General features: G+C 35.6%; 2 protein-coding genes and 2 non-coding genes across 5 annotated transcripts; all 4 read right to left on the reverse strand.

Annotated features, from left to right (window-relative positions):
* Positions 1–1808: 1808 nt before the first annotated feature.
* On the reverse strand, positions 1809–1880 carry TRNAD-GUC (transfer RNA aspartic acid (anticodon GUC)). Its single transcript has one exon. It is a non-coding gene; the product is annotated as a tRNA-Asp (tRNA).
* A 2260-nt stretch (positions 1881–4140) lies between these two features.
* Positions 4141–4212, reverse strand: TRNAM-CAU (transfer RNA methionine (anticodon CAU)). Its single transcript has one exon. It is a non-coding gene; the product is annotated as a tRNA-Met (tRNA).
* A 2032-nt stretch (positions 4213–6244) lies between these two features.
* On the reverse strand, positions 6245–7865 carry LOC135428945 (angiopoietin-related protein 1-like). The gene is made up of 3 exons (XM_064683085.1): positions 6773–7865; positions 6479–6701; positions 6245–6383 (listed from the first exon to the last, which is right to left on the reverse strand). The coding sequence occupies exons 1-2, from the start codon at positions 7813–7815 to the stop codon at positions 6557–6559; spliced, it is 1188 nt and encodes a 395-aa protein (XP_064539155.1). The 5' UTR covers positions 7816–7865; the 3' UTR covers positions 6245–6383; positions 6479–6556.
* Positions 7866–17413: 9548 nt separating this feature from the next.
* LOC135428916 (uncharacterized) lies at positions 17414–18722 on the reverse strand. Of its 2 annotated transcripts, none has more exons than XM_064683046.1 (2): positions 18354–18722; positions 17414–18301 (listed from the first exon to the last, which is right to left on the reverse strand). In XM_064683046.1, exons 1-2 carry the CDS (start codon positions 18620–18622, stop codon positions 17596–17598), a joined length of 975 nt encoding a protein of 324 aa, XP_064539116.1. In that variant the 5' UTR covers positions 18623–18722; the 3' UTR covers positions 17414–17595. The 2 variants fall into 2 exon arrangements, with proteins under 2 accessions (XP_064539116.1, XP_064539124.1); XM_064683054.1 differs by having other exon boundaries at positions 17414–18285; positions 18354–18483.
* Positions 18723–19529: the final 807 nt, after the last annotated feature.

Here is a 19529-nt window from a genome sequence, read left to right on the forward strand (position 1 = left end):
GACTTGTCTTAGTTCCAGGTGCAGTTCCTGCGCCTTCAATCAAATGTCAATTCATTTGGGTATTGTGGAGGTGTTGAGATTAGTTTACCACTATAAAGGCCTTGGAGTTCTTGTCCCAATACTTGAAGCTTACATTTTGAACTACCCAAACCTTATTGTTCCCTTTGAAGTTAATCCAACTGTGACTTTTGCTATAATATTCATACGCCTCGTATGCCCATGCTTAGACACAATATATTAATCGAATTCTAGCGAGTAGTAGTACCCTGTATATTTAAATTTAAGGTAGCTTTATTACATTTATTTACAATTTTGCCACTCTTAACATAATCGTGTACTTGTAAAATGAGGATTTCCTTACGCTTTATTGGCATACCTGGCAGCATACACATGTAAAAACACAAAGAAAATTGAGTTTACGATAGGTAGCAAGAAAATTTTTCCCAAGGGTTTCCCACAATTTGGTGCTGGAAAGGAAGGAGATGAAGGCAAGCTGACAAGCTATTGATGCTTTTGCTCTTTTTATCTATTTAACATTTGTTTGCTTTGACAGAAGAGCTCTAATCAATACTTTACAAAGTTTTAACTCTTAGTATGTGGTAAAATTTTTATAAGACGTGGGTTTAATTGTTATGCAAGCTTTTTCAATTGAGAAAGGGTTTATGGGTAAGCACATCTTTATGTGCAAAAATTGATTATAGGATATAAATAAATTTTTTGGCTGCCATCACCTTAAAATAAACAGTGCAAAACCTAAGCAAGAGTCAGCATTTTAGACTTTTAGACATTTAACATGACTCCACAATGCTGCTTGTTATTTTAAAACAAAATTCTTTGCAGTCACGAAATTGGACTGTCATAAAATTTGAAAGCCTATGCAAATCAACATTCTATTTATGGGCTTCAATAAAAAGTCAAAGCTAGAAGTTAAATTGTCTCAAGTTGTCAGCTATTGGCGCATTATCCATCTTGGGGCGAAAATCTGATGGGTGTATTGCCCCGAAAATTCACAAATTGATTTCAGGCTCATAGATTCAATTTATATGCTACTCGCGTACTCAAGCCGCTCATCGTTCACAAAGTAAGGTCATACCCATACTCCTTCGCTTGATCTATTGGAATTCTGACAGGTAAGGGGCATAAAAAAGAGTTGTGTGTGCAAACAACTCTTCTTGGTATTTGATATGCCTGTAGCTATACTATACATAGAAGTAATCACGTGCTACAACATAAAAATGGTAAGCGTGTGAGTGCAGACAGCTTGTACAGAAAGTCAAATAAAGCGATTTCAACGAAATTTTCTGTTTCGATTTTTTTTAAATCTTAAATATAAAATACCAATTGCAAGGCAATTTCACAGCTTCTTGCTGTATTGTCAGCAAAAAGAACTTAAAAGAATAAAGTTAAATCAACAAAAAAGTGGACCGATAAAAACCGTTTTCCCTTTATAAATTGAAAGAGAAGAAAATCGTTGGACGATAATTTAACTAATTGACAGCAATTTATATGCAATATCGAGGCAAAACATGTTAAGAAAATATTTGCAGTGGAAATGTTTTTCAGTGCAGTGTAAAAATATACGCAGAATATGGACATGGGAAGAGGAATGCAATTGACAATGCATTCATGCAGCTGATGAAACCCCATCGAAAGAGTTTTTTAACAGCTACAAATATTTAGCAGATTAAATCCAAACATAATTATTATATATCCCACAAATTATTAAACTTATCGATCGAAGTTCTTAATGTTTTTAAATATATATACATATATAATTCTTTAAAATAAAGAAAAAAAATTTAATACCTCTCCCCGACGGGGAATTGAACCCCGGTCTCCCGCGTGACAGGCGGGGATACTAACCACTATACTATCGAGGATGTTGATTTGATGGCTATAAAATATTATCTTATAGATCTGTTTATGTGTTAGAAATAAGTCTCGTAAATTATTTCACACTCGCTATTAAAAGAAACATCATCTAAAACATTTGCCTTAAACAAAAGCATTTGTATTTATACAGCCATCAAACGGTTTTTATAGGGTTATTTCACTTGATAAAAATAAATATTCCATAATTGTTTCCAGTTTCGGCCAAGTCAACAGGGCATATAAGGCTGCCATTTTTTTTATCCCATTTAAGCATACTTTCCGTATATTGAGTTGGATGACCTGTTGACTGGTAGCTGTGGCTGTAGTTAGCTGACAACAAGAGCTTTCAATTTCAGAATTAGCTTTGGGTTCCTCTCCTCTAGCTCTGCCCCAGATCTGTCAATCAGTGAGTAATCTTTTCAGCTGTTGGCTGCCACTGAAAAGTTCGACATGCAATTAAGTCAACTAATCTGTGATGTCATGCTTGCATGCAACCGGGTCGCATTTTCACCATTGAAAATGTTGAAAATTCATAGTCGTTGTCCTTGCATACATAAGTCCTGCACACACATGGACCTTTCTCATAATTCAGAACGGTTTCATACCATTCATTAGCATGCAAATTTGAAAATATTTCAGCTGCTGGGTAAAGTCTCGCCTCGAAACTAGTTCCAGTCTCATTTCTGTTCTCTCACAGAGGGCTTTTTGGGTGTACGCAACCGCTGCACTAACTGCATTAGCTCGCATGACAAACTTTGTCACACAAATTATACACAGTTGCTATCTGAGGAAACTACTGCAATATTTCGAGTTTAACGTGTGGAACTCTGTTGCCAGTGGGTTGCTGTAATTTACTTCGGGTAGCATATGCCGTAATAACTATTTATTGTTTTGAACCTTTAGGTATTATATTTCGAAGTGCATTTGCAATAAATTGAACTTTGAGAACTGAGTTGTTAGACCGTACTTAAAATTGTACAAGCTATGCAATAAGTAGTTATACTATTCAAATGATTCCTTCAAAGTAAGCAAGGAATTTGCGTCTTTACTATTAAAGGAACTTGATACTGACGGCAGTTGAGGACATTCAGAAACATTCTCTTAGTAGGTAGACTTCACACGACACGATGTACTTACTTACATTCTGCTTTAAATTGTTAATTTAATAATATTGTTGTTGATATTGCGTGTATTCGTAGCAAAGAAATCACTTGAAAACGGTTGGGCGGGGACTGTTATCAATTTATTTACATAAACTCATTTTTGCGAAGCCTAAAAATTAATCTAAGTGTAGCCTCAAACACATATATTGGCAATTTCGCGAGGCTTACAGCACCCAGCTAACAATTTTAATAAAACACCAAAGTGCACTTATACAAAATGCTTGAGGCACTTTACAGTTGCTTCGTGAAAATATTTGAAACTGGGGAAGCATTATACATTATTGTACAAAAATATACAGCTGAAGATTTAAATGGATTTTTGTTAGAACGAAAATGTTATCATGTGCAAAAATTTTCCCCATGACAATACGTCAATGATTATATACTGACTACTTCTCATATGCATACATTAATGATTATGATGAAGACACAAGCGCCGATTGCTCGTCATATAATGTTGGTATGCATGCCTTTTACGGTTGGCAAAAATGTAATTATATTACAGAAGGTGCTCAGTGGACTGTTATTATACAAAACCTAAATACAAAGTCACAAGCCTTATAAAAACAGATTTAGATAATGTATTTGTTATTAACTTGTATGTGATCAAACGAAAAATTAAAAGGTGTGCATTGCAGTTGACAGGACATAACAAGAATAAATTATACGCTATATTCCGTTAAAGTCAAACTCTTCCAGGATTTTCTCTATAAAGCAATTCGGTATTCAAGCTATTTGCACTATGCAAATATTTGAGCAGATTAAGCAATTAAAATTTGCATAATAAACTGTTGTTAAATGAAATATGTTTACCTTTTCTGTGTTGTTTAGATTGCTGAATTGCCAAAGGGTTATTGGTCATATATGCATATATTGCCGTCATAAGTCGACAAGTCGATTAAGAATATAAAGACTTTAGACAGCTTATGATGGAATTTTTCTTTTATACTACTCACACATTCTTTGACATCACATAACATAAATTATACCGAAAGTTTCAAGTCTCTAGCTTCAATAATTCCGTTTATGTGAACAGACCGACGGACAACACTTAAACAATTTTACTTTGTGCAATGCAAAAAAAATCGTTGAACACAGTTTTTCTTAGCAGAGCAAGGTTTCGATCCTCGGACCTCTGGGTTATGGGCCCAGCACGCTTCCACTGCGCCACTCTGCTATATGAAGTTCATCAAGCAATCGTTCAAATATAAAACGCTTGCTATAAATAGTGCTTTACTAGCTGGGTTTAAAAATATAAATGGCTGCTACTGTTTACCTAAGAAGCAAAGTTAACACTTTTAAAATTTGTTAAAGTTTTCTTTTGTTTTGACCCTACACTCGGAGCAAAGTTTTTGCTTTTGTTGCAGATTATCCGAATGACGTTTATGATGTGCCGTAAGCTCCAGATAAAAGGTTCAGTTTCACGCCTATTCCTTACTTGTGGGTGCTTGCAAGAAACTTTGTTAGGCATTTTGCGGCATTCTATATTTAGTTTTTCAAATAGGAAATGAGATTTTAGCTGCTGTTAGTTTTGTTGACTACCGGCCGCAGGTAAAACTTTTAAAAGCAGCATTTCCAAGTGGCAAACAACCATAAAAACCTTAAACAATTTAAATTCATGAAGGTCGAGAAATGAATAAGATGTTTTCACTGTTGTTTTTGAATGTATTTAAATCATCTAGTCAGGTTTTATGCCAATTGCGCCATGCAACAAAAGTGAGCCTTCATTTATTTACACTCTCAGATAGCACAAAGTTTTCCTGTTCTGAATTCACATTGTGTAAGTATGTCGCCATGCATGTTCGTGTTTCCTATAGTTCGCCCTTAAAATTGTCTCAGCCTTGGGACTAATAAGTTAAAACAAGAGATGTTACATGTCTAAAGCATTTTCGCTGTCGACACATTTAACCACTTATTGTAGGTAAAAATTTTTCATTTGAGCTTTTATTATTTACCGAATTTATCAGGTGTAATTATAACAGCTCTAATTTAAAGGGTGGGAAAAAGTACACAAATGTAATTATCAATTTTTGACTTTCCCATTCAAAATCCAACATCACTTTTTGCAACATTAATAAGAGTGTGTTAATCTTTAAGCTGGGACGAACTGGTACACATATGTAAACCAATTTTCCCATTTGGGATGAGCTTCGATGTCAAAGCAAGTGAATGCTAAACAGATCAAAAGAGCAGTTGTACCAATTGCCTGCCAGTCTGCCCTCGTCTGCTTTGAGCGTTGATTGGAAGTTTCAAGTGAAAGGTAAACAAATTTCAAGCTCAGCAGCCGGCTGACAACTGACAGCAGCCCCCAGAAAAATAAAGGGAGCCACCAGGAAAATGTACACACGTGCCGAAATTCGATTTTACGCTTATTTACATATGCAGGATATGTGCTGAACCGAAACGTGCATATATAAGTTTATGTATGTATTTGTATGTAAATTTATGTTTGAGTATAAGCATTTAAATAATGATGCTTTTTTTATCAAATTTGAATTTTATTTCAGACAACTGTTGCTGTCCCCTTTCATTGTATCTGTCATATCAAATGTTTAGTTAGTTTTTTATTCAAATAGATGAATTTGAACTGTGCTTTAATAAGTATGATATGTTAAGAATGATTACTTTAGTGTGATTTTTTCTATACCAAAATGTGGGAAGCAAAAAACATAAGTTTTTGGAGCATTAAGATATTCTATAAATAAGATAATGTAAAACCAAAATATAGTTAACCCCATGTTAAATTTAGATTAAAGCCATCTAATGGCATTGGAAATAAATTTTATAGTTTCTAAATAGTTCTTGTGCTGACTGCGCCAGCGTATGCGCTGAACGTGGCGTATTGCTCATACTTAACGTCAAAATTACTTTACTTCCTGCACCGTCAAACGTTTTCAGCAGGGGCAAAATTCAGCTGTGTTCTATTCCCGCATCATCGGAGGGTAATGAATATTTAACCAAATTGGCATTTGATCGATGACATAGTGACAGACAACTAGGACCACATACCTGTGGTTAGTATTTGTCTAGGCCACAAATGTAGAGCAGCATCATGTAACCAGGTCGGGCAACGGCCAAACCTACCACACGCAGCACGACCTGTTGTGTCTCCATTTTTTTGTTGCCCCCAGTTATGGCAGCATCACACGTAGCTACCGGAACGTGATACATAGCGCTACACCTTTGTTCCAGTTGGATGTTAGCCCTTGCTTGTGACCCGTTCTGCCAGCACACTTTGCTCTAAAATGGAAAATGTGCTGTGGCGTAGACGTAATAATTAGACAGTTGGATTTGTGGTAAGCTTTGCTTCCATAAAATTGTCAGCTATATAGACTAGCAAAGCTGTTCCTAAAGTAAACATAATATAGCATTATTTGAATGATATGAATTTAATCAGCGTCAAAAACAAATTTATTTGTGTTGAATTTTTAAAATATATTTACCAAATAAATTGTCTCATATTTCATTTGTTACTTTCAAGCAAATAAAGGAGTGTTGAGTATCTAAATTCATTGTGTTGTTCATTTATCTGTTAATATTTTAGGTCTGATCATTATCTGCACGGATTGCAGGGTATACCCCGGTCCCTGCCACTCATCCCAATAGATGCCATACTCGGAGTTATCATAATACTCATCGCGCTTGGCGTACTGTCCGTTTAGATTGCTGGAAATGAAACAAAATGCGTTACAAGAGATAAGAGAATAACAAAATTTCCCATGTGATTATTGACCAACCTTAAGCCGCAGTTGTTGTACCACCAACCACCTAAACAGGTCTGGGCGCAGTTAAATTCGCTCTGGTCGTTATCCCTGTCATAGGTGGTGAACTTTTGGTGCTCATTATCGCGCATCGAGTCACCAGCATTGCCGGAGTACTCACCCAGCTCGGTCAGTGCATATTGTTCGCTCTCGCCAGCGACAACGATCTTATCGTAAAAGGCATGGCTGCTCTCATTGTTGAAATCGGTTAGGTGCACATATAGTTCGTGTGGCTGGGCCGTGGTTATGCGATGTAACTTATCGAGTCCAATAAAAAATTCGCTGCTCAAATTACCAAATCCCTCCTGGTATTCCAGCCAGCTTCGGTTGAATTTTATGCTCCCATCCAGGCGACGCTGCACAACAGTCCAACCGGCGCCGGCTAAGCGGGAATCGCAGGACACTGGAAAGGCATCTCCTTCGTCCACCCTTATTAAATGCACATCCGAAGAGTCTCCAAATGGAAGACAGCTGTTGGCTTCAAAATCCAATTTCGTATTCGTTTCGAAATCTTTCAAATTGTTAAGAGTATCTGCAATGTCTTTTGTTTTGATATTCATGTTGAGGATTATTTGCGATTTGACTGCGGCATCGTCTTTCAAAATTTCTATTTGCTTGGCCTGCTCGTTGATGATTGTCGTGAAGGTATCCATTGTGGCCAATCCTTCCACGATCTGACGATCTTTTTCCGCCAACTTGGCTGCATCTGAATTTGCCCGGTTCTGCAGCTCAATGATTTGCTCTGAGTAAATCTTGTTAAGTACCTCAAAAGCCGAGATCTGCTCTCGACACTTTAACAGCTCGTCATTTGTTTTGATCTTCAGATCTTGCATTGTTGTTTCCTTTTCCATTATGATTGCTTCCTCGACTTTACTTTTATATTTCGCCTGCAGCTTTTCAATGTCGTAATATGAGTTTTTGAGCTGATTTTGTATTCTTAGTATTTCCAATAAATTTGCTTGTGCCGTGATTATATATAACACTGCAAATAGAAAAAAAACACTTAAATTTTTCGTCATTCTGTTTGTGTTTTCTTTTCAATCGTATGCGACAACCGCAGCTCAAATCGCGCAACACAAAACTAAACACTAAATTGCTCGGCTTAGCAATGCTCAGCATTCAAAATAATATAAACATGCACGCATTTTTATTGTTTGAAATAAACGTATATAGATGTATAAATACATATATTATACACAGTATTTATTTACTTTACTGCAGATAAGGGACTACGAAACAAGAGAGCAGAAACGCTGTAGCACACTTTCACAGAACCTGGTTCAGATGTCATGTGTTATCAGTGGCTACTTAAAATATTTGTTTAAAATTAATTAGGGTGTAATTTACATGTGTTCTTCTTTTAATTAATATGTGAACAAAATCTCGTTTTCAAAATATCGATGAGCTTGTGCACCATCTTGACCAATCTACTGTTTAATCGGATTTAATTATAATATAATAATATTAATATACCCAAATGTATGCCAATATTTTCATTTCCAGCATGTAAATCGTATTAAATAAATCGTATTGTCCTCTTATTACATCTAAATTGTTTTCCATATCTTCATTTTTATTGGACTTTCTATTTAAAAAAAAATAAATAAAAAAGTGCTGCGGAAAACGCAATTTGTTCATAAACTTAATTAAAAATTTGTAGACAATAAGTCTGCTTTCTATTCCAACAATTCATAACCGCACTGTTGCATCCAGTGGGGCCAACTTTTTGCCTCCCCTGGGTCTGACCCATTGATAAAGCTTTCTATTGCCACAGCACACGGAACACGGAGCACGGAACTTGTGTTGGTTGCTGCTTTTATGCATAATTAAGAGCAATTAGGTGCACCTCCACCGCATGTGGTTGTCGACAACGATGCTCTGCAAACTGAGGGTGCTACATTGTTGATGGAAGCAAAATAAAAATATTAATTAGACAAGTTCAAAGTAAAATCGGTTCCCTCAGAAGACAATAATAATAAAAAAAAAGTCTTTTTCTAAAAAAACATTTAACACATCATCCAATATAAGGGAAACATTTTATTGAAATGATTCAATCAATTAACCAACTAAATTTGAATGTGAATGTGTTGCAACTGTCTACATAAATAAACTTAGTAAAAACTATAAATTAAATCCACTGTATAGAACCCAGAAACCAGGTTTGCTCCCAACTGTCTGTTCACGATTAGTTTGTGGGACAAACTTTGCTCTGCACGGTAACACTTGAAAGTGGTTTTTACAGCTGCGAAAAGGACTTTGACCAACATCTGCTTTATTTTCGAATTTGCATTTTAATGAATGCCACGGGCTACTGTACACATTTTAAACTTTATGCGTTTGTGTCCACGGGTGGTGCCTGTGGCTGGCTTTTCACAGTTTATTGAAAGGCGACAGCTGCCACATCGAAAAGTTCAGGGCCAAGGGAGCAGTGTTTTAGCTGATATAGAAATGCAGCTTACAGCATATATGTATATATTATTTAAAACACAAATAATCGGAAGCTGAAGAGCTTCAAAAAAGTATATATATTTCAAATACTTTTTATTTTAGAGTTCCAAGTACAGCTTTTAAAATGTTATTAAATTTAAATAGGTTGGGTTTCATTTAAAACTTGTCTTGTTAACATATTTAGTAGCAACAAGGAGAAAACGAAGAAGAAGTATTAAGTAGAGAAATATCAAACAAATATATATATATATATATTTATGTATTACGATCTCAGTTCAAAAATATGTGCTTAATACTATATTTTTTAGTCCTTACTAAATTGTTGCTCAACTATCGCTTAAATTTGAACAATGCTGCGGTTTTTTTCGGTTGCCCTTTTAAGCTCCTAACCGCAGACTGAAATTGAAGTATGGCCAACAATTGTTTTTATTGCTGTTTTTTCTTGTTGTAACTGCCAGTTGCTTGCTTTTGTTGTTAATTGCTTTCTGTTTCGTTGACGTGTTTTATTTATCGCCATTCCTCATGTAAGGCATTTGTATTCGGTCAAATAAATTCCCAGTTGACATGTATAAATGAAACAAAACTTGCAGCTGGTCTTTTAATGAAAATATGCCAACAATCGAATCTACTCCCTGCATTCATTCACTTTAAATTGAATGGAAAATTCAGCATTCAAAAGCCATAATATTGATTTGCTGTAAAGAGCTCTAAGAAAAGTGCGCAATATTTAATATTAACTGTGCTGCATAGGTCAAGCACATTTAAAATTGGCCTTTGAGTGCTTTTTGCAATAGTTCACTCAGTCAACTGTTAACGCATCCACTTGTGGTTTCAGTGTTCTATATTCCGACTCGTTTCTTCAAGCACGTGACCTTTAAATTGTACTCATTGTGCATTCATGCGTTTCATAACCCACTGCTGGCCAACATTTGACTCTTAACCAAAGTCAACGCAAAAAGTGAAACACATTCCAAACCAATGTCCTTTGGCATTGTTGAACCTGTCAGCAGCCTGGTCGACAAGTTACTTAAACTTCTAGTATGGCTAGCTAAATACACTTTCTGGGTTAAAAGTTAGAACCACTCTGTTGGGGATGTTGACTTGCAGGTGCAAAAGAGCTAGCTTCGTATAAGAAATTGTACCCCTACTGGGCCGAGTTCATTTATGATTCAGGTTAATATAATTAGTAATAATAACAAGAGTAATAATAAAAATAGTAAAATAAATTAAAATAAAAATGAATAATAAAATAATAATGAATACTTGGCTGTACATTCTGCTGACTATATTCTATTACATTTAATTTTACACACAATATTTTTTCAGTCAATAAATTTAATATTTAATTTGCTTATTTTTGTAGCATACTTTTTTGCACTGTACATTCTATCATAGTTAAATGCGCCAACGCGAAAATTAAATTTAATAATAAATAAAGAAAAGTTGTAACTTAAGTGTTTGTTAAATGCCATTTAAGGACGCCAAGAGTAAATTGCAAATTGGGGAAAGTGGGAAACATTATATAGTATATAGTATAACCATTTTCTTAGCGCGTTTTGATTGCTTTTGAATCACTTTGAATGCCCACGTCTTTCATGCTGCACGTAGCACATAGCACTGCAATTATCCAGATGACTTAGCCAGAGAAAGCAACATACAAAAGCCTAACCATGAATATGTCTGCTTTTTGTTTTGAGATGCCACCAAAATGCATGAGCTACATTTGCCCGTCTCTGCTGCGAGTGCCTTTGGAATAGCAAATATGTGAATAAAGACATCAGAAATATGGCAACGGCTTTGCTGAGGTTGTGGCAACATTTTACTCGCTCTATTCATGTCACGTTGTGGTTGGCTATGGCGTATACGCGATGTGGCAACATTTCACATGAAAATGAATTCAGTTGCACTTACTTAAAGTGCAACATGAAGGCAAAGCTAACAACTGACTGCTACAAAAAGAGTATGTACGTACGTATGAGTATGTTATTTGTTTGCACTTTAAAATTTAAGACACAGTTGTTGGCTTATTGAATTAACATCCCCAGAAAATGTCGTTAGCAAAACAAATTACTCTGCCATTTTTACAATTTTAATGGAAAACAAGAGGAGAAGGGTTTGCTTCGAGGTACCACCGAATGAATACCCTGTCAACCCAGAACTCTATATTATTTTCAAGCATAGTAAAGCAAGCAATTGCTGAGAGGGAGACCTCGCTGGGACCTCCTCCAACCACGACATAGGAGACGCCTTAGAGTCCCCCGACTACCTACGTGACGATGCATCCTTATTCAAAAAAGCCGCTTTTGACGTTTGTCCGCGATAAAGCCTGAGTACCCAACCAGGCTTAACGAAATATCACCTAAGCCAACTGTGTTGTAATAACAATCTATGCTATTTTTGATTCAATACAATAAATATTTATAAAAAAAATAAAAAAAAGAAGATACTTAAATGGAAATTTACTTTTAGAAAGTTGTCTCAAATTCCCGATTCGTTTTTGTCATATATATGTTGAATGTGTCACATATTTCGTTCCGAAATAATGGTACCTTCAGCAAAACTATTGGACAAATACTCCAGGGTCTGGGCTTAATCCAAGAGCAATGTGCACAAATTTTACAAAATTATCTCGTGCTCCGTCAGCATGCCCCATAGTGACCCAATTCGCATTTTGGCCAGCATTGTTAATTAATTGGTCCGTCTCTCTCTTTCTCTCTTGCATTCTCTATATCTCTCTCTCTGTCTTTGTATCTATTTTTGTTGTGGCGCATTGTGGTTTCATTAGTGGTTAGTTAGTTGACTACCAGCTGCTCACTTAGGTAGCTGCTTTGTCGTATCGAATGAGATTTTCGTTCCAATTTTATTCTGTTTCGTATTTACCTTGCACTGTCAATCAGCTAAAAATGTAGGGCTGTTATTTGTTTTTTGCTGTTATTTGTTGTTTCCTGCACTTTTAATTAATTTGGCCACATATTGCAAAGCTAAATTAAATAGTTTAAAGTATGAGATCTTTCTTTTCAAACGCATCTTTTTTAAAGTCATAATACATTTCTTTGTCGCATCTTTTTTAAAGTCATAATACATTTCTTTGTCAATATATATTGCGTTTGGCAACCACAGAGTAGTTATTCAGAGCCGCCAAAAACAAGCAAACAAACAAAAACTTGACTAAAAATTTCTTTTTTTTTAAATGTGATATTGGTTTTTGCTGCGGTCAGCAAAAATCTTTTTCAAGCTATCTGTGTGCGTGGGCGTGTGTATGTGTGTGTGTGCGCGTATGTGCATTGTGTGCGAGTTTGCATATTTGCATAGCCAGCAAAAATGTGCAGCTGTCCTGGCAACCATTTGACGCACTTTGCCGCTCCATGACGCATTCAGAGCCAGCTCGACACAAGGACATTGCGGATTTGCATGCATCCATTGAGTGCCACTTGTAGTTCGCTTTGAGGTGTGTAGAACACCAATTTTTCGGCAAACCCTGCAAACATGGCCATTGGCTACAGCCACTCGCTGGACAAACAGCCTGCTATATTTTTTCCTTTTAGCCACTGTGTGTCGGTTGAAAACTTGACTACCTTGACATCAAACAGCCCGTTAAAGGGGTTGCACCAATTAGCACCTGTGAATGCGGCTGTATCCACGTAATGGCAACAGCCTTTGGACAACTCAATAGTTAATTTAAGATCTAACAAGTGCGGACGGATTGATAAAGCAGACGTCATATTATCCGAATAACAGAATTTACATCAGTCAGCAATTGTCAAGCAGCATATACTGGCACCTAAAAGCAAATATAAAATATTAATAAGTATTTATACAACACATAAGAACAAAGTGTGTGTGAATATCGTTGTATAAATTAAAAAATGTGCTTTTAAGCACACAAAGCTCTTCTTACAATCATCTTCAGCGTGCAAATGTCCAAATGTACAAATATGATCATTAAAGGCCTTCAATAATTTATAGCACATGTCACATATAAAATAAAAAGCTTTTGTAACCTTTTCTATTCCTTATCACATATCTTTGACATTTATGTTGACAAGAATATTATTGGGAATTTTGAATTACTTAAAACTTTGGTATTAAAAGTAACATGATCTTTATTAAACAAAATCAAATTCTTTAAAAAACATTTGTTGTTAAATATATCTACCATGTACTGGCCTGCAGTAATGATTGTTAGGTTGTTTACGGCCAACACACAATTTACATAAAATTTCTGCTCCACAAGGGACAACATCAAGTCGAATATGTTGCCTTGTTTGGTTTTCATTTATGCTTTCGACTCTTAGGATATTCTTTTAACAAAAGCAACAATTCATACGCTCGATTAATTTTTTAGAATAATGCTTTCTATTGCAGCTTGGGACAAAAGCTTCACAAAACAAATTTCCAATTCGCAATTTCAGAAATCTGTGCCGATTGTCGTCTCATGCGTTCTATTTTGCCATTGTCTCATTTAGATTGAGGCCATTATTTAAATTTGTTCATTGTTATAACAACACATATATTCCACTCATTAAAAAAATGGTTTTTACTTACAATCAACGGTTGAGTACCCAAATAGATACTTTACACGTACAAATTATTTAGGTTTATTTATACATATATATCGCTCTTAATTTAAATATTAAATATCTGTAAATGCTTTTAGTTAATGATTTTGTTTATATAGCTTCCAAATAATTATTTTCCGAAATTGTACGGATGCATATTTCGTTTTCTTTTTCCTTTACTGTATCTGTGTAAGTTCTGTGAATCCTGAGAAACGAGTAAGCCACAAATATTTTTTGGAGCACGTCATTTATCATATAATGTCAAACTGTCTCATGGAGAAAGCTTCATGTTGGGGCAAAACAACTTTGTCACTTGCCACACACTCAATTTTAAATGACAAGTTTGTGTGCATTGGAAATTTATATGCATTAAATGCTTTTGATATTGTTGAAGTCATTTTTAACAAAAATGAAAAATTAGAGACAGAAACATAGCTCTAACGAAATGCATGCTGCTAAGGCATCTGTTAGTAGGTATGCAAAATAAATAATTTAATATAAAGAATAAAATCTATTTGCTTCAATTAAAATTTAAAGCCGTTGGGTAGCTAGTGCTACAAGTCTCTTTCTATTAGTCTGTGTTTAAAATTACAAATAGGCCATTTTATAAAAAATATGAACTTTATTTATGATGGCATCAAAACGTATTCCAAAAAAACTGCACAAGCTTGCCTAGCTCCAATATGAACTCTATAAAACTGAGAGGCTTGTGGGCATAGACACAAATAGACCGACAGGTGCAATTACAGCTCAGCTGTGTAAGTACTGGCCCCCAAAAAAAACAACATATATTAATTTCACTCGACAGACAAAAAGAACCCTTCAACTGGACCAAGGTGAGCAAACATCTTGTACATAGAACCTGATTAAAGGATGGCAACCACACAGCTGGGGCATGCTTAAGGACTGCTTGGGTGTTGGTCATAACTGTGTAAACATGCCTATCAGTTACAGCTATTTATAATTCGGATATTCATTAGAGGAAGATGCTGCTCTTGTTTAAGCAAAGGCACAAAATGTAACCCTGGGGCCAGTATTTATGGAATGCTCCGTTGTCAACCGACTCTTTTAATTATGTAAATCTGAACAGCTCGACAAAACGTTAATGTGGCCAACCATAAAGAGCGTGTAACACGTGCCGTGCCCAAGAAAAGGCTAAAAAAGGGTTACGACAAAATTACAGGTCTGCTAAGTGTAATTAATGTCAAGTCCTTAAGAGTTGCAGGTGTAGCCTATTCGTTTTTGAAGACAAGCTGAGAATGGAAACTTGGGTTGAATGTGTTATAACAGGTACGTGTAGCTGAAATCCTAAACTGTAGGCAAATATGTTAAATCCCAAGAATGAATTATGAATCCTATTAATTTAAATATATACGATTAAAATGGTATTATCACATAACAAATTATATACATTTTTTTTTTCATTTTACTGACAGCTTGGATTTAAATTAATACTTTAAATTAATTTTTTTTTCATGCCTGAAATGAATGAATTCCTAGATAAAATGTTAAACTTTAATATTAAAAAAATGAATGAGTTATATAAAAAGATGTGTAATAATTTAGTTTTCACGTAATGTTACAGAACTGTAATATTATGGTTGGATAATCAAGTTAAAATCGATTTTACACAAAACGCTGTCATTGCATTTCCACGTTTAAGCATATTGGTCCCCATTCAACCTTAACTGAGCCCTAAAGTTACCAAAATAATAATTTTGTACATTGATTTTTAGCTTTTTCAGTTTGACTAAGCACAAAGCTAAATTCCTTAACCGTTACGTTGCCCGTTGGTCAAGAATAATCAATCACATTTATGCCGTATAAAATTACTTTCACTTTTGATTAATAGCTGTGAAAAAATGCGAAGCAGTCAGTTACACTTCGGTTGTCACGATAATTTCGGTTTTCTGGCGACATAATTAAAGGGCATTATTTTTCATTTTACAAAAATTTGATAGCCCAAGGGCAAAAGCTCAAAGTAGAACAAAAGGATTAATAGCAGCTGATGAAATATAATATATATATATATATACATCTTATACATACATATATATAAAAGTTAGTTAAGATAATGCTCTTATTAGTATCTTTAGAATTAATACTTCGTCTGCAGTTATAGTATACAATAAAATGTTATTTAAATAGCATTAGATTTGGTTGATAGTACAACAAAGAAGAAGAAGATTCTGACATTCTGCCTGTCATATTTTTTTACTGCCCCTTCGTTTGCGTATTGACTTATTAGCTGACGTCAAACGCAAATAATTTAAGCAAAACCTCTATTTTATAGTCCGTCAAAATAATAAAAAAGTTGGAATTTTAATTTATCGAGCAATAAATATAAAAAATAAAGTTATGCACACAACAATAAAATCCCGCGTGTGTGGTACGAGAAATTTTATGTTTATATATGGTAAATTAAATCATAAAATTTAAAATAGAAAAAAAATATATTTTAATTTAAGCTATAAAAAGTGAACTTATATGACTCTTCGCTTACTTCGATTGGTTGTAAATCGTAATTCAAATAAAAATGGAAATTTTTATTAATATTTCTATTTATTGCGCTCATTTCAAATATCTCCCATTAATTCAATAACTTTGACTTCAACACTTGACACAGCTTTGAGGCTCACAGACTACCATATTAATGGTTATTACATTATTTAAATTTGACTTTACCTCGGTATCTTAATCTTCTTTCTTCTAAATAGAATATCCTTTTTAAAATGCTGGAAACATGAAAATTGACAGTGATTTTCGAATTTTTAATGTAAAAGCTAAAAAGCACGTTTAGGGGAAAAGTGGACATCTTGACAGTCAATGGGTAGAGTTAAAAGTTCACTAGCACCTACAGTTTCAGCTTTGGGTAATACATTTTTCTTACATCCAATCAATCCAATATCACAAAGTTTCAGCATTTTTTCTGACACATTTAATGGATTTCAATTCGACACTGGAAACACATCATTTGGAAATTGTGCTGGTCAATTTGTACAAATCAAATTGAATTTTTATGTATTTGGGCTCAATCTGAGGGTTCTATTCCGTTTCGGTAAAGGTAACAACGACCTGTGAGCCTCTTAAATATTTAGTAACCAGCTCGGCAACAACAATCAGTGTGTCAACACAATCAGCATAATAACAGAGGGTCGCAGGCCCCAAAGCCGCAATAAAAGTGGATTAAATGCAAACATGTGCGAGGTCGTATGGGATATTCTGGTTTTCGGCTTCAAGACTATGAGCTGGCGTATCCTTTGGATTCCTTTGGAATACCAAAGGCAATGCCCATGACAATGACAAACTCAACGTCAAAGCCAAATGCTCTTAGTTAAGTGCCAAATTAGGCCGCAAAAATAGACCGCATGGACCGACACGAGCTCATGAAGTTGGGGTTCGATTTTAAGTGCACGTTGGCCAAAATGTGCGGACAATCAGCTTAGATACATTCTTCTATTATGTGAGTAGATTAAGTGGATTGAAAATAAATTATTTAAAATTCATTTAAAAAACACTTGATTACGAACACATCTGGCAACAAATGAAATTTCAAGAAATTCCAGAATGTGACAGTAAGTATTCATACCAATAGCGAAAAGAGGACCTGTTTCCATAGAATCGAAAGCCTATAAGCTGATCATTTATTTAAGAATGTTGTGGATAAGTAGTAACAAAATATAGTTGACGAAATATTAAGGTCCACCTGCTTTGCAATGACCACGCATCTTCCATGGAACGGAAAATTTTCTCCATATACGTGACAATTTCAAAGCAGGCGATTCTGTGCGCCTATGAGGCATATAAGCAACGAGAACTGCAACTGGAGCTAACCGATTCCGAAATATTGGACGTCAGGGGCTGTTCGGAACCGGGCTTGCGCTTGGACCGAAATTTTAAACGCTGCCAAATGGGATGAAATATGCCGCTCTTGTTGCCGTCTTTATTGACGCTGTCGTTGCTTTTTGTGTCAACCGTACTTCCTTCGTACTGCATTTGGGTGGTCTTTTTCACAAAGGGCTTGCCCAGTCGCTTAAACAGCGTACGAAACAATTTTCGGGGCTTGGCTTTCTTCTTGGGCAACTCCAGGCTCCAAGCAGACGAAGAGGATTGGGACAACTCTTCTTTTATTTGAGACAAATTGCACAGCGTCAATGGCAACGTTTGTGGTGGGGATGGCGACGGTGGCTGTTGCAGCCCTTCAAGCACACGCTTTAGATTTCTGCGCAGGCTTTTGTATTGTTCCTGATTGGGAAAGCCATGCAAGGTGGAAAAGGGATCCTTCTGGCTGGGATAACTGTTGGAATAGGTAACCGAGTGGCGTACAGGGCGCGGAGGTGGTTTCGGTGCTTGTCGTCTCTTGCAACGCGGCGGTGGTAAAGGTGGCATTGGTGTGGTTGTTGCCACAGGTGGATCAGGCGCCGATCTTTGCATGATAGGCTGAAGCACCAACACAATTCGCTCCGCGCTGCAGGACGCGCTCTTGTTAAGGTACCAGCTATAAGGAGAACTTAAAATGCAAGTGTGTAAATCTCAAGGTTAATCCTTACCCAATTACAATCAATAAAAAGTTGTACACGGGCAGCGCCACAAGGCTGTGAAATAGCAGATTTATAATAGGACACCCTGAACTCTTCAGCTTGACTAGCAAAAGCCAGCAATATGAGTCCGGCTTAAAGGAATCTTCCTGCCACGAGCTCATGGCTACATCGGTGTGATTGTGCAAGCCCAGCACAAGCAGCCCACGTCGAACACTGCCAGGCCGTGCGTTGACAAGAAATACCGTCAAGGTGAGAATCAACGATTGCCAGGGTAGCATCCTCAATGAGTCGTATTAAGCTTTAATATAACTTGTTGCTATTGTCTTTTTCATAAAATATAAAATATGAATTGTGAAACTAACTTCGCTTACGGGCAAAGCCTACTGTTCTATCCATATGTAGTTGTATTAAAACGCAATGCAACCTTTTCATACGTTAGCTTCAACGTAATTTTTAAAACCATTTCAGTTTTTGCCCAATTTGAAAACGAACTGAGTTGTCATTATTGTAAATTTTGTGTTTTAATTACTGTCTCTAATTAAAGTGCGCAGCTTAAGCCGTAAACCCAACGTAACTTAATTCTGCGCATTGATTTAGCTACATGAGTTGGTTATATACCAGAATCCAAACCAACTGATAGTCACGAGTTTGTGATTTATAAATAAACACAAGGGCGCAATGATGAGGGTAACATTAGAGCCTGGAATACTCACCACGTCCTGGCAATAATTCGACATGATTTTAATTAAAACTGAACAGCAGTAAAACTGAACAGCAGAAGCTTTTAATTTTGTTTACCCTGGAGATACATTTGTTACTTGTTTTGGGCAACATTTACAACCCTAAATGCTGTTTCTATTTAGTCGCGTAATTTTCAGCTGAAATACAATTTTGATTATGTGGCCGACACGTAGAGCCGTAAAGCTTGCAAGTTAGAATGGAAAAAATTCAATTATATGGCATATTGATGTTCGGAATGTTCATATATGCATGTTCTTCCAAAAGGTCTGTGAGTGTGTCCTACAGACTCTTAAAAAAACTCATTGTAGCTGCAAATAGTGAGGCTTTCAAAAGAAACGAACTTACACCTTTTAAAGTTTAATGGCAGAAATATAAATTCTAAAGTAGCATATTTATAGTATAACATCTAAAGCATATACAAAAAATTATATATATTATTAATAT

Source organism: Drosophila montana, unplaced genomic scaffold (genome assembly GCF_035044405.1).
Source record: "Drosophila montana isolate Dmon_TW-CO22-7 unplaced genomic scaffold, ASM3504440v1 contig_1409_1, whole genome shotgun sequence".
Taxonomy (NCBI): domain Eukaryota; kingdom Metazoa; phylum Arthropoda; class Insecta; order Diptera; family Drosophilidae; genus Drosophila; species Drosophila montana.

What these genes read in the sequence shown, in the direction of transcription:
- LOC135428945 (XM_064683085.1), bottom strand. Translation starts at nt 7,815, where the DNA reads ATGACGAAAAATTTAAGTGTTTTTTTTCTATTTGCAGTGTTATATATA. An exon ending in TACAACAACTGCGGCTTAAG is followed by an intron (nt 6,702 to 6,772) that starts GTTGGTCAATAA and finishes TTTCATTTCCAG; the next exon opens with CAATCTAAACGGACAGTACG.
- LOC135428916 (XM_064683046.1), bottom strand. Translation starts at nt 18,622, where the DNA reads ATGCTACCCTGGCAATCGTTGATTCTCACCTTGACGGTATTTCTTGTC. An exon ending in TTTTTATTGATTGTAATTGG is followed by an intron (nt 18,302 to 18,353) that starts GTAAGGATTAAC and finishes TTCTCCTTATAG; the next exon opens with CTGGTACCTTAACAAGAGCG.